Here is a 27555-nt window from a genome sequence, read left to right on the forward strand (position 1 = left end):
TGTTCCATTCTGGTAAATGAGAAATTAAAACTGAATTTTGAATGCTTTAGAAGTTATATTTTCCTAAATCTAAAAATTATTTCCATTTCTATCACTCCTTCCTCTCAAACATTACCATGTAAGAACAATTCACACAGTAGATGCTGGTTGTAAAATTAGTTGGAAGACGTTTGCCATATGGGCCAAAAGATAGGAATAATTGTGGAATCCGTGGTTTAAATCTACTAGGATTACATAAGTATATGGCAATGAATATTTACACCTACTGTTGGACTTGTTTCTTTATGAAAGTCAGAGCCACCATGTGCAACTTTCCTTCTGCCATGTGAGAACATTGCAGGTTCTAAGTCTCAAACTGTAAATCCTCTAATTGGTTGACACTGTGTCTTTGGGAATATTTACAGTATTCTTTTTGTATAGTGTTTTTTTCTATCTGTTCTTGAACATTTTGAGTTTCTAAAGTATAGTTATAATTATTGGCATCTTTAAAAACCTGCTTTGTAAGGGTTTTAATCCTGATTGGAAAGCAAAGCAATTTAAAATTTTTCATCTTGGATTTTTTTTTGGTATTTTTTTTTAGACTGTTCAAGTGATTGTCCAGGCTCGACTTGGCGAGAAGATTTGTACTCGTTCATCTTCATCCCCAACGGGTTCAGATTGGGTAAAATTCCTATTCTTTGCTAAGGGGTATACACTGCGGTGTTTGTTACAAGGAATCACAGGGATACTCTTTATAGTATTACTAAAGCATAACATTAAAGTATCTAATTCCATTTGATCCATTCACTTGGAAAGTATGTTTTTCATTGAATGTTAGTCCTGGATTTGGTTCTTGGCTTTCTGCTGTTTTAGGTGAAAAGCTTAGTCTTTAGAAAACAAAAATACCTTGTTACTAATTTTTGTCCTAGGTCATTAGCAGTTTCAAGTTGAGCTTTGGGACTTTGATGCAGGATACCTCTTATGGGGAAAGAAAAAGTGAATGAATGTCCTTAGTCAAAGCAGTACCTGCATTACCCAACATACAGTCTGACTGCTTTATGTTTCTATAATGCTTTCTGTGAGTGAAAAGTCCTTTTTGTCTTCCAGTTCAATTTAGCAATCAAAGACATCCCAGAGGTTACACATGAAGCAAAGAAGGCACTGGCAGGGCAGCTGCCTGCCGTCGGAAGATCTATGTGTGTGGAGATCTCACTCAAGACTTCTGAGGTAAGGTTGTGGCTAGGTTGGGTCTTAACGTGACACTCACGTCTCTTCACACTCTGGTTCTAACTCAGCCCTGTTCCTGCACCTTCCCTCTGTGAACTTCTCTCATCATTCTCTGAGAAGGTCATGTTTTTTGTACTTTTTCTTCCAACCACCTGGAATACAGGCTCATCACCCGCATCTTTGTATATATCATCTCTATGTGACATGTTTCTACTTATCCTCAAGACTCACATGCTCTAGAAAATCTTCCCCTTCTAGAGGGAGAGGTAACTGTTTTAGACTTCCCATGTACTTCGTTTGTATTCATTTCTAGACTAGGACTTGCTGTATTGTGGGGTTTTTTTTTTGTTTATTTGTTTATTTTGCTTACCTTATTCCACATTAGGATTGAGGCAGCTATTGTTACGTGTGTGTTTATTAATCTATTTGCACTACAAGATTGTGAGACTGCATGGTATAATGAAAAACAGATGGAGTTTGGAGCTATACAGACCCAAGTTCAGGTCTCAGCTGAGTGACTTTGGCCAAATTACTTAACCCCATCCCCACCAACACCACCTAACTAACACAACACTTCCCAGTGTTGCAGAGCTACAATATTTTTTCATTTAATCCTTATTTGTAAAGAGGCTAAAATGACACAGTAGGCAATTATTACATCTTCCTATTCATACTTTATACTTTTATTCTGGAGTTCAACAGCTATGCTACATCTTATTTATCTTTGTAGTTCTTCAAATTCTTTCTGAAATGAGGCAGGATATAAGTAAATAGTAATCTCCGTGCCTAATACAGTGCCACGGGATGGCATGTAGAAAGCTCTCAATGAATTTTGTTGAATGAATATTGTCAATACTTATTTCATGAAAACCTTAGAACCAAATAAAACAAAACTTCCTATTCTTTATTGAATTGCCAGTTTAGTATACTATAATTTATTTTTTTTTAGTGATTCATAGGGAGTCCAAAAGAAATCCCTCGAATAACTCTTTCCTCTCCGAGACATAGTGAAATCTGACTGTAAACTATTCTGATTATCTTAGAGAAACCACACCAACTTATTTTGGGTACTTCCTGTTATCCATCCCTTTTTTGGGGGAGGAGGGTGTAGGGGAAATGATTCAAATTCATTGCATCATTTAGAAATGACACTATAATGAAAAGGATGTATATTAAGGGCACATATTTAACTTTGATCTAGAGCAAATACAGTTCTCTATTCCACAAACTAACGACGCTTACTCTCAAACATAAAAGAATGCCCTCTTCCAATGGATTAGTAAAAAGGTTAGTTGTGTTCAAAATATGTGACTATCCTTCTCACTAAGTGACACATAGGAGTGTTACAGGGTTGAGGGATTCTGGCTTTAGTCTTTTCTTTTTCTTACCTACTCGGTACTAAATCTGTTCAGAGTAACACAGAGAGAGACTGAACAGTTTGGCTATAGACATCAGATAGCTAAAAAGATTTAAGTAAAGAGATTGTTAGATATCTTTAGTTGTAGGTGTCACCTGAAAATACCCCTATAGAATTGGAGGGAAAGGCTCTCTTCATTCATTGGAAGTGTTGGCCTTACTGAAGAGCAATTTGGATATACTAGCAAAAGTCTTCAAAGCATGAATACTTTTTTATCTAACAATTCTACTTCTAGAAATTTGCCTTAAGAAATTAATTCAATGTATGTGCAAAAGTTTTATTCTCAAGGCTATTTATCATAATGTTTGTAGTAGTGAAAAATTAGAAACAACCTGTGTGTACAAATATGGGGGGGGACTGATTGGATAAAATGATGGTCATGTTTTGGAATACTATGCAACTATCCTATATAATAAAAGCCTAATACGCAAATTGACTGTATGGCGGAATGACCGGTGGAACGACCAGTCGCTATGACACTGACCACCAGGGAACAGATGCTCAATGCAGGAGCTGCCTCCAACCCGTAGGCCCCAGGCCAGCCAAGGCGGGTGCCAGCTGGGGGCCCCTGATCGCCCTGCAGGTCACCCCACAGAGGGAGGCAACCGGGGGTGGCGCTGATGAGTGGGCGGCGCCAGGCCAGCCAAGGAGGGTGCCAGTGGGGGCCTCCTGATCGCCCCACCGGTTGCCCCACAGATCAGCCTTGATTGCTGGCCAGGCTTAGGGACCTTACCCATGCACGAATTTCGTGCACCGGGCCTCTAGTTTAAAATAATGCAGAATTTTTAATTATAAGGATAATTCTATGTTACATCCTATATAATAAAAGCCTACTATGCTAAGTATCCGACTGTTTGACTCTTTAACCAGTTGTTATGATGCACACTGACCACCAGGGGGTAGATGCTCTTGACCAGTAGGTTAGCTTGCTGCTGTGTCTGGCTGATCAGACTGGGCAAGATGGGCTGGACATGCTCTGGAGCCTTCCCACAGTCCCTCCCCAACCCCAATTGTGCATCGGTGGGGTCCCTCAGCCTGGCCTGCACTGTCTCACAATCTGGGACCCCTCAGGGGATGTCAGAGAGCTGGTTTCAGCCTGATTCCACAGGCCAGGCCGAGGAACCCCACCGGTGCACAAATCCGTCCACTGGGCCTCTAGTTTATTAATAAAAAAACTAGGTGATAAAAATAATATATATGGTCTGATCTCACTCTTAGAAAAGTGACTGGATTATAAATTATCTTTTTTTCCTTTTTTGCTTAGTTATGCTTTTCTAATATGTTTTATAGTGACTATATAGTGCTTCATAATAAGAAAAAGAAGATAACTTTTAAAAACCAAAAAAATTGAAATATCTTTCATTTGTCCCATCTATAGGGAGATTCCATGGAACTAGAAATTTGGTGTCTTGAAATGAATGAAAAGTAAGTTCTCTATCTTCGGTTCCTTGGTTGTGGTAGCTGAGGATAAAGCAGATGACATCATGTGAAAAACAGGGCTTTGTTATCAGTCATGGAGGGTGTTTTGCTCACTTAACAAAACCAGCAGAGCTTCGCTACAATGCTCATGCTTGGCTTCCAGCCCTAGCACAGAGATGACCTTCAGAGGGAGCATTAGTCCAGAGAGAATTCAGACATCACAGGGAAAGGAGCGGAGAGAAAGCTGAAAGGGTTTGTTGTTTTCCCAGGGTACAGATAGTTCTCTGATTAAATCCCTAGGGAGCTCTTGTAACATGACTACTCTATTTTGTCTGTTTTCTGTGTGGCAGACGTCCAATGAGATTTCCCCTCCCTACTTATACAGTGTTGGTCATAGATTGGGAATGCATGTTATTCCCCTTCTGTATTTTCTTCTTTCAAGGCAGATTAGCTTACCTCCTGCCTGAAGTTTCACTTTTCAAGAAGGTTATACATATAGAAAAATAGAGGAAATAGCAACACATCAAGAGAAAAATTTTTGTAATAAAAATATGTAGTATGGTATTTTTTTGGTAAAAATAGAAAGCCTGTGCCAGGTTATAGTCCAAAATTTTAGTACCAAACAGATGTGTAGAGGTAAACAGCTCATAAGACGGTACATTGAAACTGTGATTGCACCTTCATTAATGGTAGCTGAGGATAAAGCTACCATTAACTACAACATTGAATTACTGTCTTTATTTTATTTTTTAATATATTTTTATTGACTTTAGAGAAGGAGAGAGAGATAGAAACATCAGTGATGAGAGATAATCATTGATCAGCTGCCTATTGCACACCCCCTACTGGGGATCGAGCCCACAGCCTGGGCATGTGCCCTGAGTGGGAATCCAACTGTGACCTCCTGGTTCGATGCTCAACCATTAAACCACACTGGCTGGGTTACTGTTTTTAATTGTGTTGCTTTATTTTTTAGAAAGATAACTGCTTCAACGCTAGAAAAAATATATTGGGTGCCTATTGGTGCCTGTCTGCCTGTGTCCAGTATATGAGAAAGTGAAACTTTGGTTTATTGACTTATTTCAACAATGTGTTGGTAAACTGACAAATTACACCTTTACTTCAGAGTATCTGTTAATAATTAATTTTACACATTTCTAGTGCTTAATTTTCAATCATCTCTGTTGGCTCTCATACTCTGAATGGTGTATTTGGACTGCAAAGCACTTTATATTCTGTCAGAAGTTATGAATAATGCTAACAAGTTAAGCTTGGTCAGTAGATGGAACATAACTAATATCTCTATAGCCATTGCATTTCTGTTCTTTGTTTTATGTAGTTGAATAGGAGAATGCTGATAGTGTCTGTGTGCTCCACAGGTGTGATAAAGAAATAAAAGTTTCCTACACTGTGTACAACAGACTGTCGTTGCTGCTGAAGTCTCTCCTGGCTATAACGAGGGTGACACCAGCTTATAGGCTCTCCAGGAAACAAGGACATGAATATGTCATATTATACAGGTAAACAGCTCACCTTCTTAACTCACTTGTCTGCCTCATCACTTTGCACATTGTCTGACGGCATTCAGGTATTATTTATATTCTGTGATAAATTTTTGAATAGATGGTTGGTTGGATAGTTGATGCTATAGCTTTACTATGATTGTCTATCCATTTTTTCTTACGAACACAGCTACCAAGTTCTTTGTCCTTTTGTTTGTCCACAGTCATGATTCCTATGTATTGGATTTTGAGGTTCTACTTACAGGACTTCAGAGCAGGGAAAGGAGCTTAAGACTTTAAAAAAATAGACTATCCTGCCCTGGCTGATGTGGCTCAGTTGGTTGAGCATTGCACTGAGAGGACGCCAGTTTGATTCCAGGTCACATGCCCAGATGAGGGTGTGTGCAGGAGGCAGCCGATTGATGTTTCTCTCTCATTGATGTTGTTCTCCTCTTCCTTCCTCTCTCTAAAATCAATAACAACATTTTAAGAAAACAACACACATAAAAACAGACTATCCTGAGCAGATTGTAGCCTTCTATATTCCAGAATTAAAATAAAACTTTTTTTCTAACAAACTGCTAATTCAATTTGTTTTTATTATTTTAATTTTTTTACAATATAATTTTATTGATTTCAGAGAGGAAGGGAGAGGAAAAGATATAGAAACATCAATGATGAGAGTGAATCATTGATTGGCTGCCTCCTTCACGCCCCCTACTGGGGATCAAGCCTGTAACCTGAGCATGTGCCCTTGACTGGAATTGAACTTGTGACCCTTGAGTCCATAGGCCGATTCTCTGTCCACTAAGCCAAACCAGCTAGGGCCGGTTTGTTTTTTAAACAGAATTAAAAAAACAACAACAAAACTTTATTGATTGATTTTTTACAAAGAGGAAGGGATAGCGATAGAGAGTTAGAAACATCGATGAGAGAGAAACATTGCTCAGCTGCCTCCTGCACACTCCCCACTGGGGATGTGCCCGCAGCCAAGGTACATGCCCTTGACCGGAATCAAACTTGGGACCCTTGAGTCCGCAGGCCTATGCTCTATCCACTGAGCATCTATAAACCGGGTAGGGCCAGTTTGTTTTTTAATTAGTTGTGTGGATATAGAGAACTAGTCAACAATTCTTTGAGTATTGTCCTTGGAATATTTTACCTCAACAAATATTTATTGAGTGCTTTTTAAAAAAATATATATTTTTATTGATTTCAGAGAGGAAGGAAGAGGGAAAGAGAGATAGAAACATCCATGATGAGAGAGAATCATGGATTGGCTGTCTCCGGCAAGTCTCCCACTGGGGATCGAGCCCACAACCTGGGCATGTGCTCTTGACCAGAATCGAACCTGGGACCTTTCAGTTTGCAGGCCGATGCTCTATCCACTGAGCCAAACCGGTTAGGGCTGGATGCTTTTTTAATGTAAGCATTGTCCTAGGTCCGAGGTAGAACGATACAGAGGCCCTGCCCTATGTGTGTTTCTAATCTAATGGGGAAGACAGTTTAGTACATTATGAGTACATGCATAATTTAATAAAAAGCAGGATTTGAAAACTGCATAGCAGTCTCAGGAAAAAAGTACTAGGAGAACATAGAGAGGGAACATTGTTCTGGCTGGGAGATATAAGACAGGCTTCGTGGAGGAAGTGGCTTTCAAGCTAGACCTTGAGGCAGAGAGAATTTCAGCAGATAGAAGGGAGAGAGGTAATTGTTCCAGGTGGGGACTACAACAGATGCAAGGCATAGAAATGGGGGCGAGGTATGAACTGTATCACGTTGTCTGATGGACCAAAGTGGCGGTGTAGAGTTTATGTAGGAAAGTGTGAGAGCACAGCATGGAAAGCCAGGAGTCCCAAATCATCCAAGACCTTTTTTAATATTAGTGACCAACCCTTGGTTTTTAGCCTTTGGCTTACATGTATAGAGCTGGGTTTGAAAAGAATTCGGATAGCAGGATGGAAAGACTTAACTAGGTCTGTTGCAACAATATAGTACCTGAGAATAGTTATTAAGTCATTTCTTTAACTTTGTTAGCAATAATCTAGCACCCTCCCCATGTTTATTTTTCCAGGTAGGAGAGAGAGGGAAGAAGAAGCTTATATATCAGCTGCCACTTAATTGTTCTTTTTGTCTCTCTTTTGTCGTTGTTAATCCTTACTTGAGGATATTTTTTTCATTGATTTTTTTTTAGAGAGAGTGGAAGGGAGGGAGGGGGGCAAAGAGAGGGACAGATAGAATATGAATCATCAATGTAACAGACACACATTGATTGTTTCCCACGTGCATTGTGACTGGGGTTCGAACCTGCAACCCAGGTACGTGACCTTGACTAGGAATCAAACCCACACCCTTTGGTGTGTGGGCCGATGTGTACCATCCCAGCCAAGGCTATTTTTCTCATTTTTTAACCAGTCCTCTCACCATATACACCCCCTTGCCTGCAGCTTAATTAAAGTAGTAGCATTATTGCTCCATTAGGAGAGGTGTTCATGTAGATAAGAAAATAAAAGTTTGTTTTATTTTGTTTCTAGGTGCTTGCTTTAGAGGCCATTAGAATAAAGAATCTAGTAACATCTTTTTCTTTCTTCCCTGCAGGATATATTTTGGTGAAGTTCAGCTGAATGGCTTAGGAGAAGGTATGTATTAAAGTTGAAAAGCATTTGTAGTGTTAAGAGCTCTCCTGACTTAAGAGATGGGCTTTGGTGCTGCCTGTAATAATATGCAGCTTATGATTTTAATATGTCTGATACAAGTAAGGAAAAGACAGGTACGTGGTTCCAAGAGCCACTAGAAAATGAATAATTTTCCCAAAGTTCCAATAACTCAGCATTGTTTCTTATTCTTTATACAATTGTCTATTTCCTAATTTTCTACAATGAGCATGTTAAATGTTCCTGATAAGCATTCAATTTGAAAAATTGGAAATGAAACCGAGAAAATCAGGAAACAGCAAAGCCCTGACTCTTTTCCATACTCAGCTCTGGGGTGGCAGCTTGAGTGGGAGTATAGTTACTTCATAAATGTCAGGTGTTCGTCGCCCTAACCGGTTTGGCTCAGTGGATAGAGTGTTGGCCTGCGGACTGAAGGGTCCCAGGTTCGATTCCGGTCAAGGGCATGTGCCTTGGTTGCGGGCACATCCCCAGTAGGAGGTGTGCAGGAGGCAGCTGATCGATGTTTCTCTCTCATTGATGTTTCTAACTCTCTATCCCTCTCCCTTCGTCTCTGTGAAAAATTAATAAAATATATATTAAAAAAAAATTTCAGGTGTTTGCGACAAACTTCCGGTGCCCCTTGGTTCTCATTGAGCCTGTGACAGTCCAGGCAGGGTTGGTTAGGACTCCCTAAAGCTTTAGGATTAACAAGTGTTATACCTCTTTAAGAGGTAGTTTTATCTGAAAATAGAGTGCTGTTTCCCTTGCTAATATTGGTCAATATAGAATTAATTGAAAGAAAAAAATAACACACATGAAATTGAGGCACTCAGGGTGCTACGTGGATAATGCCAGAGATTGTATAGGCTGAATGATTCAAGGAAAGAGACTGGGGGCAGTATCAGTATTCTCTGGGGAGGAAGCTAATTATTTATCTCTTCTCCTAGGTTTCCAAACAGTTCGTGTTGGGACAGTGGGCACCCCTGTGGGCACCATCACTCTTTCTTGTGCTTACAGAATTAACTTGGCATTCATGTCCACAAGGTGAGGAAAGAGCATTGGAATCCAAAAGAACTCTTTCAAAGATATTAATGTTTCTTTCACCCAAACTCCATAGCTAAGCCTGCTGTTCAGCTTTGCCATTGCTGAAATCAGTTCCCTTCTGAAGAATAGAGTCAAGAGAGAGCCCAGTTTCATTGGAAAATCTTATTGAGTGTCCCAGAACCAACAATGTGGAGATGGTGGTTTATATTTGGGAAGCTATAGTTAAGGGTCTGGTGGTTCCTGCTAATAGATATTAGGTGAGGGGCCCTCTGAGGACTTCAGGGAGGCTGGCAAGGCATTCTAACAAGTACTGCAATCTGCATATTGCGTTACAGGCAATTTGAGAGGACTCCACCTATCATGGGGATTATCATTGATCACTTTGTGGACCGTCCCTATCCCAGCTCCTCGCCCATGCACCCCTGCAATTACAGGTGAGGAATGTGAAAGGCACTTTCCCATACTGCAGCTAGCAGAAGCTTCCACCTGGCACAGGTACACAGGGCACCTTTATCAGCACTCACTGGTGGGCCTGGGGCACTGATGGAGACACCACATGGAGAGAATGGAATGGCTAGCTTCCTTTTTTGCTGCTGCCTATGAGGTACACCCAGACTTGGGGTATACAGAATGTCTCACAAAATTCTTGGACATGTTGGATCTTGACAGTAGCGATTTGACTTAGAGATAAGAGTGGCAGTAATTTGTGGAATGTCCTTTGCAAATCAAATGGTTTTCAGGTTACCATTGGCACAATTCAGTTATACATGAGAATCAAATATCTTCAGGCCTTGTTCCCAGAAAACAGTTCTAGAATTTTCTAGAGGTTGGAATAGATGTGTATCAGGAAGGATACTGTCTTTATGTGAAGGACTTCTGAAATTGGATAGGTTTGTCTTTGGAGTCTAGACTTTTGTTTTTTTGTAGTCTGTTGCTGACAGTTATTTGACCCCAACACTGGCCAGGCTTAAGCAGATATTCTCAAATGATATGTCAAGTAAGATGTTTGGGTTATATAAAAAAAAAAAAGTCATTGTCAACCTCTAGATGCTGCTCTCTGGAAAGTAAAAGTTAGGCACAAAAGCTAACTTAATGTGTGTGAAGGACATTACAGAACCCACGGATCACCCTTATTTCTATTGTCCCAATTTAGAGTTAAAGACAGTCTTGTTGTAAAGCTGCCTACATGGGCCTGGCTGGCATGGCTCAGTGGTTGAGCATCAACCTATGAACCAAGAGGTCAAGGTTGGATCCCTGTCAGGGCACATGCCTGGGTTGCAGGCTTAATCCCTAGTGTGGGGCGTGCAGGAGGCAGCCAATCAATGATTCTCTCTCATCATTGATGTTTCTTTTATTTTTTTAAAATATGTTTTATTGATTTTTTTACAGAGAGGAAGGGAGAGGGATAGAGAGTTAGAAACATCAATGAGAGGTAAACATCGACCAGCTGCCCCTGCACACCCCTCACAGGGGATGTGCCTGTAACCAAGGTACATGCCCTTGATTGGAATCGAACCTGGGACCCTTGAGTCTGCAGGCCGACGCTCTATCCACTGAGCCACACCGGTTAGGGCATCGTTGATGTTTCTATATTTCTCTCCTTCTCCCTTACTCTCTGATATCAATAAAAATATATATTAAATAATAATAAAAATATAAAGTTACCTAGACGGTTTGGTCTGAAATTATGAAGGACTCAGCAGAGCTCTCTTGCTGAACTCTTATGATCTCTGCCGAAAACAAACTTGCATCTCTTCGTGTCCTTTCTAAAATCGACTGCCACCCCCATAGAATTCATGATTTCCTTTCCCCTCATTGTAGAACCGCTGGTGAGGACACTGGAGTAACGTATCCTTCTGTGGAAGATTCTCAAGAAGTGTGCACCACCTCTTTCTCCACCTCACCTCCATCCCAGGTAGGGGGAACAGGTTCTGGGGTGATGGTAGTTATTTGGCACATGGTAGTTATGGGCCTAATGAAATGGTGTCAAAATTTAGAGTTTCTTTTGATGGTGGTGGTGATTGTTTCAAGGGGTTTTTTTATGCGGTGAAGAAGAGCCTTCTTATCCAGCAGGTAATAATGCAGTAACCATTCTTAACCTACATTACATGTAACCTTGCCTTCCCGGGGACATCTTAAAATTCCCTAGAAAAATCAATCACAGAATTCCATATGCATTCTCATACCAGAGAGATACTCTAACCTACCTTGTTAATTTGGTAGCTACTTCTTGTTTGAAGTGGTAAATATGGTTCCCAATAATGGACGAAGCACTGAAGGAGCCAATAATTATTTAGCATATTTTAGCATTTTGCCAGTTAGAAATGAGCAGTGCAGTTTTTCTTTTAATTTTTAAAATTTTTATAATGTTTTATTGATTTCAGAGATAGGAAGGGAGAAGGAGAGAGTGAAAGAAACACCAATGATAAGAGAGCATCATTGATCAGCTGCCTCTCCTACACACCCCCTACTGGGGATCCAGTTGGCAGCCCAGGCATGTGCCCTGACTGGGAATCAAACTGTGACCTCCTGGTTAATGGGTCAGTGCTCAACCACTGAGTCACACCAGCCTGGCAGTGCAGTTTTTCTTAATAGTTGACACAGATTTCTACCTATCTGCATTTTCTTTCTGAACATTTTTAACCATTTACTTTTCCACTTGAGTCCATCTTCAGTGTCAAACTGAATTTCAATAAAACACAGGCTCCAAACAGTGTTCTCAGATTCCCAAGAGGAAGCACCTGTATGGCCTTGTTGTGTAATGTACATGGTACCGAGACTGCTTCCGCTAAGGAATCATTTTTGCCAGCTGGCTGAATTTCAGGGCAATTTCTTCCCTTCTATCCCAAGTCTTTCATTTTCTGCCTCATTCATTCCCTGCAGATCCCTGCTTTGCCTGCCCAGAATCTCTATTCCGTCCCTTTTGACTTTCACATTAGACAGTTTCTTCTAGACCAGTTCAGTTCTACTTTCCTTTAAACTAGGCCCAGATAACCACCATCTTATTTTGGGGACCCAACAAATTAATTTAGCTATCCATAATTTTTTATTTTCTTTGTTTTTTAAATTAAGAAAATAATTTACTTTTATTCCATCCTGGGTTTTTAGGAGATATTGGATTAAAATTATGGTTCTAAGCTGTTTCAGAAGTAGAAGTTAGGCACAAAAACTAATTTAATGTGTGTGAAGGACATTACAGAATCCACGGGTCACTTATTTCTATTGTCCCAATTCAGAGTTAAAGAGCGCCTTATTGTAAAGTTGCCTAGACAGTTTGGTTTGGGGATATTATTATTCCTCTCTCCACATCAATCTATGTAGGCGTGAGTGCTCTGGGGGTAGCTTCTGGTATGCTTACTGACATAGAGCAACACTGACCAAAAAGCGGGGGGAAAGCCCACTTTCTTAATAGTGCACATTAATGGAATAGATTACTTTTTAGATAATGAAATGTGAATATGTCAAGTTTAATGTTCTTTAAAGTTTTGTTTTTTAAGTGATAAATTCATAAACAATAAAGTTGTGACTTGGGAGATATGAGGGATGGTGAAGCTGGGCCTGAACACATCAGTTTGTCTATCTGATAGAGAGGGAATTTAACCCAGCTCCAAAAATAAAGGCAAGTTAAGTCATTTCTTTTTTTTTTTTTTTTTTTAATATATTTCTTTATTGATTTCAGAGAGGAAGGGAGAAGGAGAGAGATAGAAACATCAATGATGAGAGAGAATCATTGATCCGCTGCCTCCTGCACACCCCCTACTGGGGATCGAGCCCGCAACCCAGGCATGTGCCCTTGGCCGGAATCGAACCTGGGACCCTTCAGTCCCCAGGCTGACACTCTATTCACTGAGCCAAGCCAGCTAGGGCAAAGTTAAGTCATTTCGGCATGGTATGTTTGCATAAAAGTTTGTTGACCTGTGTAAGGAGAACCTATCTTTTTTCGTGGTATCAGTTGCCTGTTGTGTCTTGTCACAGTTTAAAAGTAGATCACATCAAGATCTTATCAATTCTCAGCACCCCATGTGTGAGCCCTGTTCCTATCCCTGAACACCTCTAATCAAGGTTGGTACAGTTTTGTGTAGAAATACTCATTTTGAACAGAGCAAGAAAATCATTTGCCATCAGGTCTCCTCATTCCTGTAAACACTGAAATAGTTTCTTCCTTGGTTTAACTTAGGGAATTGCACAATTGTTCAACAACTTCTATTTGAGCTTTTGCTAGAGTCCAATTAATACATGTTAATGTAATGTTTGTTTCACCAACAAAATAAGGATCATGTTGTCATTTGAGTCTAGAAATAGTTAACAGTTGTGATCCTGAACCTGCTATTGTGACTTAAGGTCCTACCTTCAATTCTAAGCATTAATTAGCTAGTTGGTGAGACTTATTAAAGATGGAACAGCAAGACCCAAAAATAAGAATACACATGCACCCTAACCAGTTTGGCTCAGTGGATAGAGCGTCGGCCTGCGGACTCAAGGGTCCCAGGTTTCATTCCAGTCAAGGGCATGTACCTTGGTTGTGGGCACATCCCCAGTAGGGGGTGTGCAGGAGGCAGCTGATTGATGTTTCTCTCTCATCGATGTTTCTAACTCTCTATCCCTCTCCCTTCCTGTCTGTAAAAAATCAATAAAATATATATTTTTTAAAAAAAGAATACACATGCACGCACACACTCAGCCCTATGCCTACATCTGTACACTCTAACTCATCTTCCCTGGAATGGTGTAGGAAAGTGCAGCTGGGAACCTGGGTATTTTAAAGTTCCGGTCAACAAAGGTGAACTTTTTAAACCTGCCTCTGAAGATTCTGAGTCCCCGGAAAAAGGCATTCTAACATTTTAACCTGTTTCCTCATTCATCCTGAGTACACCTTTCGGCTGCTCTTGGGCCCTTTCAATTGGCGGCCGTTCTCTAATATCCTCCCATCCTCTTGACTAAAGACAGACTAATGCTTGGTTCAGGGTTTTGTTTTGCCAAGTCATTCCAGCTCGACTCAGCTGTGTTTTCCACCTGCTCATCAGGGAGACACGCATGCAATGGAGCACCCTGGGATAAACATGTCTTCAGACGCTTCCAGCCGTCCTTTTGGGAAGGCATCATGCAGCCTTCTCCCCGTTTCACGCCCCACCTCCATTGTGCATTTCAGCCTCTGTTGCTACTGCCCTTTGGAGTTTTTTCACTTCTTTCTCAAGTCCCTTTTCTTCTCTGTTTCTCCTGTCTCTGTTTGTATCTGTGCACAGTGTGTGTTTACTGTTACAAAGGCACATTTTCAGACCCCTACTCCTGTGGTGACGGATACCCTGAGGGTCCCCATGGCAGGACTGGCCTTTTCCCATCAAGTGAGTCCACTGGGAAGAAGGGGATAAATTAGATGGCATCTTTTTATTTAAAAATTGTAAATAAAGTACAGGGTATCGCTATTTAAATGTCCCCAAGTGTTCTGTGGGTTATTTTGAGGCTTGGTAATTGATTTTTAACAGGACATAGCCATAGCAAGAGCAGCCCAAAATAGGTTTTTTCAGTTCCCCCCTCCTAATGATGTGAAAAATACATAGAGTTATTTATATCTTCTTTCCAAATAAACAATCCAAGAGTGGTATTCTTTCTTTTTCAACATAAATAGGAACCCTCCCATACCCAGAGGTGAGGGAGGGTGTGATTAGAGAGACGCCTTCTGTTCCGAAGGGACCTCAAGGACGAAGGAGAAAATAGAATGACCTGAGAAATACCGATGACTTTGGCTCCAAGTTCTGCCCTGGCTTGTGCTCCACAGACCTGCTGGGCTGGACACAGAAACAGTTAGCTGAAAAAAGGGGGTGGCAAGGGAATCATTTGAGGCGTTGGTAAGGCCACAGAGCTTGGAACCTCAGTCCACTGCAAACAAGTCTGTTTTTATTCATCTAAAAAGAAATGTCCTGGTCTGTCCCTTACATCAGGCCCCTCGGACCCTGAGGATGTAGGCTGGGATCCATTCCTTCCCTTTCTTCTGATCTTGATCATTAGTCATGCTCCAGGATTGCCTGTTTTTCCTCCTCTTTTCCTCTGCCCTTTGTTTTTCTCTTGCTTAGCTCTCAAGCTCTCGCCTTTCCTATCAGCCTGCTGCCCTGGGCGTTGGATCAGCTGACCTGGCTTATCCAGTAGTGTTTGCAGCTGGCTTAAACACCACACATCCTCACCAGGTATCTTTAAAGATGGGGCAGACCCTGGGAGTTCCTGTGCTGCCTCCCTGCCCTGAGGCAGTTGAGAGGCCTCTTGAGATACCAGTTTCATTCTAAGTGTTTGGAAGCAAAGCTCTTCTGTGACTTTGGAGAACTAATGTGACTCTGAGAGGAAGGGGCCTCTTAAACTTCAGAAAAGCAAGAAGAGCTTCTCCCTCTTTCCTTTTCTTTCTGTAGTCATTGCCGTGCATGTCTCCCATTAACTGAGTCCCAGGGAGGATAAAGAGCCAAGGTTTCCTGCTCAGTAGATGGCAGCATTGGTGATGGAGAAACTCAGACAGAAACAGATACTATCATGCTAGGCCAGGAGTGTCTTCTGCCTGAGGCTGCCACAATTCACTGTATTTTTCCATTTTTCCCTAAAGCTCATGGTTCCAGGGAAGGAAGGTGGGGTACCTCTTGCTCCCAACCAGCCTGCTCACGGTGCCCAGGCTGATCAGGAGAGATTGGCAACCTACACCCCTTCTGACGGGGCCCACTGTGCTGCCACACCTTCTAGCAGGTGAGTTCCTGTCTTGGCTCTGCCCATGCTCAGGCCAGGGAGGGGCGGGTCTGCCCTGAAACGCGCTTATTTGTTATTGGTGGAAAGTGGCTCTCAGCATTGGCTCAGGCTTGGCATCTGCGCCTCAAGTATGCATTCCTTTAAGTTCCCGATAAGAATCTTATATTGCAGCTGGTATGTAAGGAAGCTGGCCCGGCTTCACTAGTAACAGTAAACAGCAGGGGCTTGGCTCTTACCACCTTCATCCAGTGAGGGGGTTTTCAGATGTTTTTCTTTTACCCAAGATTTATTCTCGTGGATTCGGTCTTCACTGCTTCCTGAGGACCTGAATCTGAGCCATGGTGCCTCTGTGATGGTGGTCAGGATGGCTTTTCTTTTTTTGCTATGTGAGTGCTTCATGGAGATCGTTTAGACAACTATTTTTTCTCATTAAATATTTTTTAAAATCTTTTGTCTTTTTTTTGTTGGCAGCAGTTGATACATTCTGTGAAATTTAAATGATACATTGATTAGATAGGAAAGGAAAGTTTTCATAATCCCACCTTACAAAGATCACCACTGTTACCTCCTTTGAGAAGAGGAGAGGCTTTCAGAAGAATTAAGTAACTTGCCTAAGAGCAGTTAGCTTGCAAAGTGGCTGGCACAAGCCTAGCTAGGCTCCTCGGACTTAAGTCCTGCTCACTCTTTCCATTACACGCGTAGCTCTCCCGTGGGAAGCTGGGCTTCTTGATCTGACCTGCCCTCCCTTGACTGGAAGTCCCCAGAGGTGATGACGTTGATTACCCTGCCACATCCTCAATGAACTTTTGGATAATAGAAATTCCCGGTTTTTTTGTTTTGTTTTGTTTTTTCATTCCCACGGTGGAGTGGTGGGAAGGGAATTGTTTGGGAAGGTCAAATTTTTGCACCTTCCATTAGGAAAAATAATTATTTTCATTCCTGACTTCCCAACTTCTATCCTCTTATCCCTCCCCCTGTTAGATAATCAAAGGAAGATCCTGTTAGTCCTTTTACACTCTAGTTTTTGAGCCTCAACTCCTAGGAGTAAAGACAGGACCCTGTACAGGAGGTTCTTAAATGCAGGTGGTCAGAGCACAGGCCTTTCCTCAGTGGTTCTTCTCTTGGCTGGAGCCAGAGGCCACTTGGGGTTTACAGCCCTCGCCCCACCTTGAGCCCCTGCTTTTGCCCAGAAGAGCTTTCCTAGAAGCCTCTGCTGCTCTCAGGGCTGTGGCTGCTGGTCTGGCAGCCACAACAGGGGCCCTTGTTCCTCTGCTTGGAGCGCCCTCTCATCCAGGACGTAGCATCAGACTGGAGGGTCGCAGAGGGGTCAGTGGGAACAGGGACACTGAATGTATCCTGGACCGGAGGGATGTTTGTGGGTGAGGAGAGGGCAGGATTCGGAGCACAGAGGACCTCAGCCCTGGCGATTTGTCATGGGTTAAAAAGCTCTGGCTCTACAGACAGTTAAATTTGGGACTCTCGACTTGGAATAATGTTCCTTGTGAGGTAAGGTTTAAATTTCAACATTGTACTATACCATCTTAATTGCATTTTTAGATAACTAAGCAAAACCAAAATAAGGAGATGGAAAGCAGCTAAAATCTTGAGTCTGTCTGTAATTAATATTTAAATTACAGTTTTGGGGAGCTGCTTGCCTATATGTATGATTGCTATATGCATGGTGACTGAAGCTTATTGGTATTTCATAGAAGCTTTACACAAGTGTAACACTGAATTGTATTCACATATGCATAGTTTTAGTTGTTTCAGGAAGTGTTTCCCTCTGCTCTCAACTTAAGAGGGCAGGGTGACAGTGGCAGCGGCCAGACCACAGAGTGCCGTTTCCCACTGAGTGGGCGGGCGGGGCAATTCCCGCCCTAGGCTGCAGCCCACAGAGGGTAGATTCATGGGGAACCCAGGAGGCTCTGCTGTGGGTTGGGAATGAGTACCGACATTACATTTCTTTTCCAGCGAGGACACTGAAACCGTATCGAACAGTAGCGAGGGACGGGCCTCTCCCCATGATGTCTTGGAGACCATCTTTGCCCGAAAAGTGGGGGCTTTTGTCAACAAACCCATCAACCAGGTGAGTTTTCTGCCGCTGCCACCTGCGAGCCACATCTGAGTGAGGCCTTACAGGCGGGTCTCTTAACTTGGGATTTGTGCAGCCACCGACATTATGTTTGAATTGTGTAAGTGTGTGTGAGAATTTTTGTGAAGGGTGTTAATAACCTGTGACACCTTCCAGAAAAAGTTAAGAACTATTTGTTGTGGGTGGTAGGAACAGCACCAGTTGTCTGACTGGTGGTGTCAGACCAAACCTGGGTTCAGCAACCTCGGTACTTGGGTTCTGGCTAGGAGAGAATTCAGAGCCAAGACCCAAACTGTAAGAGAACATTTATTGGGTAAATTACATAGGTAGAGAAATAAGTAATTCTTAGTAGAAATGGGCTTAGGAAACAAATTATGGAGGTGAAGGAAGGGCCCTTGGAGCTTGGGAGTGAGGAAGCTAATGGTAAGGTGCATGGGGGGCTGAGGGGAAAGGGAAAGGCACCAGCGGCTGTGCACTGAGTCCTTTCAGTCCTAAGAGTTTTAAGGGTGGAGATTTTAGGGGAGGTCCCAAGGGAAGATCTCAATAAAATATTCAGTAGCTTTCCAGGTGTGTCCATTCAGGGTTGTGGTCTCCACTGATTGATTGTCTGAACGGGGGTGGGGGTGTGTCTTTTTTATTTTTTAATATATTGTATTGACTTGAGAGAGGAAGGGAGAGGGAGAGGGAGAGAAACATCAATGATGAGAGAGAATCATTGATTGGCTGCCTCTTGCATGCTCCCTGCTGGGGATCAAGCCCCACTACCCAGGCATATGCCCTTACCAGGAATCTCAAACCGTGACCTCCTGGTTCATAGGTCAGTGCTCTACCACTGAGCCGCACGAGCCAGGGGAGGGTGTCATTATTCAGTGATGCTGGTCCCCAAGTCCTCTGTGACTGGTTTTGTTGCTTATCTGGGCCTGGAGCTGAAATACAACTGAGGCCTAGATATTATCTCTAGGGAGGAAAGGTCAGGGGGTCCAAGCCTCCAGACCAGACCAGCAATATGCTAGGGGAAGAAAAGTCACCCCCAGGTGACTTGAGGGTCCCACCCTACAATTGATTGCTAGGTACCTGAGGTTTTCCATCCTGATGACCTTTTGTACTCGCCCATCGCCTCTCCTCTGCTCATGTCTGTCTAAAACTACCTACAACATATTGTTCTGTGATCTTTTAAGCCTCCTATAGTAGAGGGAGGCTAGACACCATTCAGTACAAACACAGTGCACTGAAGTGTCTGCCTCTGAAACTGGACAACCATTGGTTCTAGATGCCTGTCACTACTGGAGCCAATTAAGTGGAGACAGGGTTGAATTATACATGAGCATTTGTTCCAGTAATGCTGGCTGTATTGGAGAGCAGCAGGTCATCCACGAAAATCTTCTCTGCAACCCTCCCCCTCCCATCAGTCAACTGCTTATATTGGGTAGGACAGAGATTATTACCTGGGCAAAAGGAATAAGAGTGAGTGTGTTAGGGTATTACAAGTGTGAGGAAATAGGCAAAGCAAGCTGGGGTGGGACTCCATTGTTTGGGCAACAAGGCTGTTAATCTTTTCATGATAATAGGCAGTTCTTGAATGAGAATGGACTGCATTCCAGGGTTGACTCCCAGGTCCAATGATGACTCCTTGGGGCAAGGTTGACTCCCAGTCTCAGGGTGTACAACTCCCAACCAGGTTAGAATGTGCTTTCTTTAATCAGAACAAAACAATCACAGTTACCAGAGCATGGTTAATATTTCTTATTTTATTTCTTACAAGAGGCCCGGTGCACAAAATTCGTACACTTGGGGGGTCCCTCAGCCCAGCCTGCGCCCTCTCACAGTCCGGGAGCCCTTGGGGAGTGGGCCTAAGCCATCAGTCAGACATCCTTAGTTCTGCCGTGGAGTTGGGAGAGGCTTACGCCACTGCCGCTGCACTTGCCAGCCCTGAGCCCGGCTTCTGGCTGAGTGGCGCTCCCCCTGTGGGAGCTCACTGACCACCAGGGGGCAGCTCCTGCATTGAGCATCTGCCCCCTGGTGGTCAGTGCGTGTTATAGCGACCTGTCATCCGTGGTTTGATCAATTTGCATATTAGCCTTTTATTATATAGGATAACTAAAACTAGTCCCCAATGTTCGATCTCTGCCCCCTAACACCTCGGCCTAACTCTGTAGGAAGTTCCTCTTTGGCTCTGACATTGAACAGCTGTCACTGAGTTACTGTGGGTCAAGCTTCCAAAGCGGAAGTCCTGGGGTCTTGGGAAGCCCTAACCCCTGCTTATGCTGTGGGCTTGTGATGGGAGGTGGTGGAAATTGGGGGATCTCCAACACGAACCTGAGGGGCAGTGTGGTCAACCTGGTGTGAACTTGAGGGCCTCCCGCTTCTGTCAGCTTCTAGGGAAAATGGAAGATGGGTGAGGGGCAGGCACTAATACTTTCTCCTGTGTCTTTTCAGGTGACATTGACTAGTTTGGACATACCCTTTGCCATGTTTGCTCCCAAGAATTTAGAACTGGAGGATGCTGATCCCATGGTGAGTCTAAAGTTTCCAGTGAGATGGTATGGGAGTCATTGTCCTTCCTGGGCACATCACTGTTCCCAGACCATCAGCCCTGCCTGAGGCTTAGGGATTTGCAGCCAGCCCTTCTCTCTTTCAGAACCCTCCATTATTACAGTAACTTGCCCCCAGTGCACAGAACCAGCCCCTTCCTCTGCTTTATCCTGAACCAGGTGAATCCTCCAGATTCCCCAGAGACTGAATCTCCTCTCCAGGGCAGCCTGCACTCTGATGGCTCCAGCGGTGGCAGCAGTGGCAATACCCATGACGACTTTGTCATGATCGACTTCGTAAGTTGCTTTCACCTTCCTTGACCTTTGCTGCCCCAGGGGAAATAAACCTAGAGGCATCCATTGCACTCTAAGGGGACCTCCTTCACAGGGAACAGAGGGGCCCCCAATGGGCAGTGTATGTGGGAAACCTGCTCCCATAGCCTGCTTGAGTACATTTGGAGAGCAGTGAACAAAAAGGTATTTTGTGCCATGTCTTTGATTGACATAATGCAATTCAGCTCTAAATGGAGATTTCCCAGTAGGTTCTATTCATGCCTGAATGGATAGCCCTATGCTAAGGAAAGGCATTTAAAGCAGTGGTTCTCAACCTTGGCTGCACATTAGAATCACCTGGGAATCTTTTTAAAATCCTGATTTCTGGGCCTCATCCTCCGGAAATTCTGTTTCTTTGTTATGGGGTGGGGCCACAACATTAGTCACAAAGAAACAGAATTTCCGGAGGATGAGGCCCAGAAATCAGGATTTTAAAAAGATTCCCAGGTGATTCTAATGTGCAGCCAAGGTTGAGAACCACTGATTTAAAGGAAGATGATATAACCCTAACCAGGGAAGGGGAAAGGTAACAGGATTAGAATTCAGCTGTCCAGAAGAGAAAAGGGGTAAGACTTCTCCCCCTAAGATAAGCCTGGAGCAACCTTTTCTTTGATAATTTACTGGAAGGAAAGAGGGTTGTTCATCTCTGAGTTTCCTCTATGGTCCATGGTAGGCTAAACTAAGTCTGGTCTTATTTTTTAAGAAACCGGCTTTTTCTAAAGACGACATTCTTCCAATGGACTTGGGGACCTTCTATCGTGAATTTCAGAACCCCCCTCAGCTGAGCAGCCTCTCCATAGATATCGGGGCACAGTCCATGGCTGAGGACTTGGTATGGAAACCCCTTCCCCAACCCCATTTCATCCTCTGACCTTCCTTCCCCCTTGATGTCATTTCTGCTCCACAGACCTGGAAGTTTCTTCCTGTTACTACCCCCTCTCCCACACCTCCCATCTTCCCGGTAATAGGAAAGAGACACTGTTAGACCATTCTCTTCTTTTTTTTTTTTTTTTTCTCAGTATCTTCTTTTGATTGCACTTGAGATTTGCATTATGCCCGGCAGTCATTGTCTTGAATTTGCTTGCACTCACTTCCTCCTTTTGCACAGGCTCAGCATTTCTAACAGCTCTCACCTTCAGCTGCTGCTCAGCTTGCCAGGCAGATGCCAGGTGAACAGGGCAGAAGAACCCTAAGGTCCTGAGCATTGGTGCTCTTGCTCTCTCCTTCGAGGGCCATTCCTCAGCTGGTAGTGCTTCTGTTTAGCCAGGTGTCCTGGTACTGTCATTACCACATCTGCACTTGGGGATTCTGTCTCCTGCCTTGCAGTGCCGGGGGCGCCCTGGATGGCCACAAGCTTTGGGTGTCCGGTGCCACGAGATGCCAGGGTCCCTCTGCCTGAAGTGGGGTGTCTCCTCCAACATTGAAATCACAGGGATGACTCTAGAATGGGAATCTAGGAATCGCTGCCTTTGTAGTAATAACAATGCAGTGATTATGTAATTATTATTAACATTTATCAAGGCTTTTGAGGTGCCAACCATTTTTCTAACTGCCTTATACCATCTTCAACAACCGAAGAGGTAGGTTGTCTTACCTCATTTTATAGATGAGAAAACTGACACTGTGACCAAATGACTTGCCCACAGTCAGACTGAGCTTACAAAACAGAGCTTTGATCCCAGAGAGTCTGGCTTCTGATTTTAGCCAGTGGAACGCCCACCCCCACACACTTGAAATGTGGTAGGAGGAACTGCCCAGGAAGTCTCTCAAAGTGGCGTTGCAGCCAGTCCTTCCCAAGCTGCCTGGCTGTCTGGTGTGTCTGGGCCACTTTAGGAATTCTGAGGTAGGAGATTGTCCCACCTCTTCCAAGTACCTGGTGCCTGTCAGGAAATCTGTGATCATTTAAACTCTTCATATGCAAATTTTCAATGGAGATAGACCACAAGATTAGGTCAGATTTTTTTAAAAAATATTTAAAAATTTTTTTAAAAATTAAAAAAATTTTTTTATTTTTGATACCTGAGGGCAGTTAAATTTAACTCCTCTTGGTTCTGTTTTCTTTTTTATTCTCTTCCAACCCTCTCTAACCCACCCCTCCTCTGCTGGTAGCAAGATGCAGGTTCCTAGGCCTCACCGCAGACCTGCTGACCCGGAGTCTGTTAGGAGTGTGGTGGGACTGCCTTGTTCACGTGTCCCAGGGCATACTGACGCCCAGCACAGGGTGTGAAGAATCTTTAATTTTGAGCACTGTAAACCTACTGTTCATTTCTAGTGTCAGTCTAATCTGTGCCAAAGATATTCCATGTTTAATTTCTGTCGTCCTGTGGGTGGTGTGGTCCTTTTCTATGTCATTAAGTGTGGGGTCACTTCGATTCCCGAGGCCATTGTGTCAACCCCCTCCCGAGCCCCACAGAACCCTGAAGCCCTTTGTCCGCTGCCTGCGCGGTCGCCCTGAACTCTGCTCTCCTGGTCCAGCACTGCTGAGCTGCGCCCCCTTCCTCAGCCCAGGGTGGCGGCGCTGGCTGTCTCTTCAAGGCCCTCCCTGAATGAGCAGCTCTTCTCTCCCCTTCTGGCACAGGACTCGCTACCAGAGAAGCTGGCTGTGCACGAGAAGAACGTCCGAGAATTTGATGCCTTTGTGGAAACTCTGCAGTAAAAGTTGGTGTCCTCGCGTACCAGCAGCTTCCCCTTGTTGTGGTCCCAGGAGACAGAGAGCCTCCCATTCATCAGCTATTCCCATTCCTCGTCCTGCTCCAAGCCAGGTGGAGGGGAGGCTGGTTTCCCCCATGGGGACCCAGAAGTCCCTGCTCTTGCCCCTCCTAGAGATTTCATGGCAGTAGTCAGGCCCTGTGAGAACATTTGAGAGGACTCGCCCTCTGGCCTTGGAGATGGGGAGACTCTGTGACAAAAAGGTCCTCTGCAGGCAGGGCCTGCTGCTTCTGTTCACAAAGGCGGCCCTCCCGTTCTTCCCACAACTGGCCCCTTGCCTGTCACCGTTACCACCAACCATGTAACATTCCAGCTGGTGGCCCAGAGATTGGTGTGGAGGCAGAGAGAGGAAGGAGACGGTGCTGGGAGAAAGGAAGGGCTCTCGGGCTTTGTGTAGCCCCTTTGGTTCTGGTATCTTCCTCTCTCCCTCCCTCTGCCCCGTACTTTTGGCAATATGACAGGCCTTCTGCCCTAGATGAGAACTCTAAAGTCAGCCATTCCCACCCTTGAAGGTTGTGCCAGCCCCACCCCCAGCAGAGGGTCTGAGCAGCCCTGGCGGCTGCCTGTGCTCAGCTCCTCAGCTACATGGAAACCAAATCCTGTGTCTCTAGGGTTGGAGTCACAGAAGTTCTCTTCTCTTCCCTCCCCTGTTGCTGCTCCTTGGTTCTAGAATATGGTAAATATTTATTACTTTCAGAGAAGTCAGATATTTTATAGAGAAATTATGTTTGAGGTTAGATGTTTTCACTTGGGGAAGGTGAAGGGCCTCTTCCTGGGGCAGGGCCTGTTCCTGGAGGCTCCCCAGTTCCAGGTTGCTGCTCTGGGGGTCTTCCTTCCCACATATGGAAGGTGGGAGCCAAGAATAGGGCTGGCGAGGGCAACAGACCTCCCAGACTTGCTGCATTTGCACTGACAACAGGCTTTACCTTGGATACCTACATGTTCCCGCAAGAGCCTGGATCTCTCACGGCGCCTGCAGTGACTGGCTTTGTTCTGGCAGCCGAGGAAGCCGTGTGTGCTGTATGTGGTGACCCCTGGAGTCGCGCTGCACATCGTGTCCAAGTGCATTATGTGTTCCCACTGGTGGGCCTGGGGATGTCCAGACTGGCCCCTCCTGGGGTACTTGCTTCTGTTCGTCAGGGCTGCGTTATGGGCCCTTTTCTCCTTTCACCTGGGCCTGGCCACCACCCTCCTTTAATCCCACCATCTGTACCCTGCCCTGAGGTTTACTGGTTCCTTGTTGAGAAATTAAAGCTGGCACATGATTGACTTAACCCTTCAGGTATTGTTACTTGGGTAAGTCAAGTGCTTGGCCTCACCCTCCTAGGCTGTCCCTCTACCAGCCTAACTAGTTGTCTTGGCTGTGGAAACCTAGGCCTGCCCCTTTCCTCCTGACCCACCAGGGGTATTCATTGGCAGCAGCTGGAGCACATGGCCCTCAGTTGCTTGTAGTAAATGCATGTGATATTGTTCCCACTGACGAAGCTGATCTCTGAGGGCTTGTGTGAGCTCTGATGCTGTCTCCGTTAGGCCGAGCCCTGCCTGTGCATGTGTTCTCTGCCACAAAGAAATGTTCCCAGCAGTGGTGTCCAACTGGCCCTCCTATCTTTGGGCCAGAGCACACCCAGGGCCTGCTAAACCAATCCACAGCCCAGTGGATTATCCTCACGGCCCCAGTGCTGAGAAGGGTGGAGGCCATGGCAGGTTATCTGTTGCCTTCCTCCCCCATAACCCACCCCCAGTGTCTCAGCCACTGCCCTTTTGAGGCCAAGTGTGGAAGGTCCTGAGTGCACAGACTGAGTCAAAGCCTTTGGCCTTGATGTCCTAATTGTTGGCCTGTGCAGGCAGCAACCTTTCTTCAGGACCCCATCAGTGAGAGGCCAAGGAGGAGCAAAGCAATGGTCAAGGCTGGCCCTTGCCCCTCAGCCCTGTACAATGAAAGGTGTGAGCCTAGACTAGACCGACTTCTGCAGCACTGGGAGGTGGGGCTGGGACCAGCCATCTGTCTCCAGGGGGCAGAGTCCCTCCCTCCTCCAGCCTACCTGGTTTGGAAATACTGAGTTAGACTCTAAAATGTGTTCAGGAGATTTCCAATAAATTCTTTTCTGTACTTTACAGCTTCCTGTCCTGCAAGTTGTCTAAAATCCTAGCCCACTGCCTCCCACTTCTGTGCAGGCCAGGGTCAACCACAGGCTCAACGAGAGGGGAAGAATGGTGCCATGTGACGCTCAGAGAGGCTTCTCAGTCACAGCTGTTTTGACTCTAGGCATGTGGCCACCTATCAGCTGTACACGCCTGGGCTGGTCAGGAAAGCTCTTAGAGCTTTGTTTTCCGGGGTTGTAATGTCCCATTTCGGGACTTCAGTGAGATAATGTGTATGAAGTAGGTGTGCATGTTAAGCACACTCACAGTAGAATCTCCATAAAATGTAGGCCAGTCTCATCAGCTCCATTCCCCCTGCAACACATCGCTCACCATGCAGCCTGGCCTGGAGGCAATGGCTGGCCTCTGGCTAGAAGGGAAAGACAACAGACAGCCTTTCATGTTTCCAGCAGAAGCCAGCAGGGGGTGTGGGGCTCCCCAAGCTGCCTTGGATCTGTTTGCTGATCAGTGTGTGGGGTTGTGGCTGAGCAAACCAGACTGAAGGGAAGGGGTTGGGTGAGTAGCAGGGAGTCAAGGGCTCTTGCCAGTTTGTGTAGCTGCCCAGGGCACTGGGGTGGACTCTCTGGGGATTATTCCTGCCTGTCCCCCAGGGGACTTCTGCAGCAGGCATCTCAGCCCTGGCCAGGCGGCCCCCTGCCTCCCAGTTTGTGCCCCCAGTGGGGGAAGGGAGCTGGAGTGGAGCCAGTGTCCCAGGGGCAGCTGCTGTCTGGGTTGCCTCCGGAGCCCTTCAGGCTGAAGGCAGGCCCCCGGACAGGAAAAGACTAGTTAGAAAATTCTAATTTCAGCCCAAACCAGGGGCTGAAAAGAATGGGGCCCACCCACTGTAATAGGCTGGAGAGCCCTCACTTGTTTGTAAACTGCACACAACAATGGTGCCTGAGCATTCAGCCGGTCAGGATAGAGTTGGCGAAACCCTGGGTTGGAAATGGCAGCAAACATTCCCTGGTGTCCTGACCTTCAGTTGGGATCCCCCCAAGCAAAGTGTTCAGTGTCCCCAGCTCTGAAGCTCATGGTGTACCCCTTTAAAGTATATCCCTACGATCCATCCCGAGGCCTGCTGTTGCTAAGGCAGAGGTACACTGGCTTTTGAGTCACTCAGCAGAGGCCTTGCCAGGAGCCCAACCCAAGTAAACAGCTCTCTCCATCTCCTGCTCCCTTCCTCGTTGCCCTGGGCCACATCCCTGTGTTCTAAACAGTCACCCAGCTTAGAGCGGAGAAGAGCCATTGAGAGGCCGCCAATGCCTTCTGTTCAGTTACCTGGGCGAGGGCCACAGTGTGCAAGGGGACTAGCTTCCTGGAGCTCAGTGCCAGTGTTTATAACCACCATCCTGACAGAGTGGCTTGATCCTGCAGCTCTGGCCCAGCTCCCCCAGCCCCAGCAAGCAATGACGAGAAAACAGAACAGGCCCAGCTGAGGCCGCATCGCCTCCTGATTGCTATTGGCAGGCAAACAGCTAACTGTTGGAACCTGACCTTGACCACTGTGCCAAGGGAAATTCTGGCCTGCCCTCGTAGTGACAAACCACTTTTTAAGAAAATTGCAGTAAAATACACACAAATGTTACCATCTTAACTAAAGCAAAGCAAAACCTCAAAAGAGGAAAGGACATGGCAGGTGGAAACGGAGGCTCTCAGAGAGGAGATGGGGATGCCCGGTCAGGGCTTCAACCCCAGCTGCTGCACAGGGTGGGACTCGCTTTGTTCACCTGGGAAATGGTGGTCATCTAGTTACCACAGGGCACTGTTCTGTGCACATTATTTC

At 45.0% G+C, this 27555-nt stretch overlaps 1 protein-coding gene across 9 annotated transcripts in view; it reads left to right on the forward strand.

The window, feature by feature from the left end:
* Positions 1–25745, forward strand: part of ATG13 (autophagy related 13) — a 32194-nt gene extending 6449 nt beyond the window's left edge. For 3 of the 9 annotated variants that reach the window (XM_070427912.1, XM_070427913.1, XM_070427914.1), the window contains 16 exons: positions 581–661; positions 1087–1206; positions 4002–4048; positions 5422–5562; positions 8143–8183; positions 9146–9242; positions 9578–9676; positions 11064–11157; positions 14486–14584; positions 15314–15424; positions 15829–15965; positions 17937–18051; positions 20494–20571; positions 20769–20885; positions 21625–21753; positions 23500–25745. In XM_070427912.1, coding sequence (XP_070284013.1) covers positions 581–661; positions 1087–1206; positions 4002–4048; positions 5422–5562; positions 8143–8183; positions 9146–9242; positions 9578–9676; positions 11064–11157; positions 14486–14584; positions 15314–15424; positions 15829–15965; positions 17937–18051; positions 20494–20571; positions 20769–20885; positions 21625–21753; positions 23500–23577 — 1584 coding nt within the window. In that variant the 3' untranslated portion in view covers positions 23578–25745. The remainder of the gene's footprint in view (positions 1–580; positions 662–1086; positions 1207–4001; positions 4049–5421; positions 5563–8142; positions 8184–9145; positions 9243–9577; positions 9677–11063; positions 11158–14485; positions 14585–15313; positions 15425–15828; positions 15966–17936; positions 18052–20493; positions 20572–20768; positions 20886–21624; positions 21754–23499) is intronic. The other 6 variants (XM_070427916.1, XM_070427915.1, XM_070427918.1 and 3 more) reach the window with 6 other exon arrangements.
* The last annotated feature ends 1810 nt before the right edge of the window (positions 25746–27555 follow it).

This window comes from Myotis yumanensis, unplaced genomic scaffold, assembly GCF_028538775.1.
Source record: "Myotis yumanensis isolate MYYU_CA2020_CCGP unplaced genomic scaffold, mMyoYum1.0.hap1 SCAF_10, whole genome shotgun sequence".
Taxonomy (NCBI): domain Eukaryota; kingdom Metazoa; phylum Chordata; class Mammalia; order Chiroptera; family Vespertilionidae; genus Myotis; species Myotis yumanensis.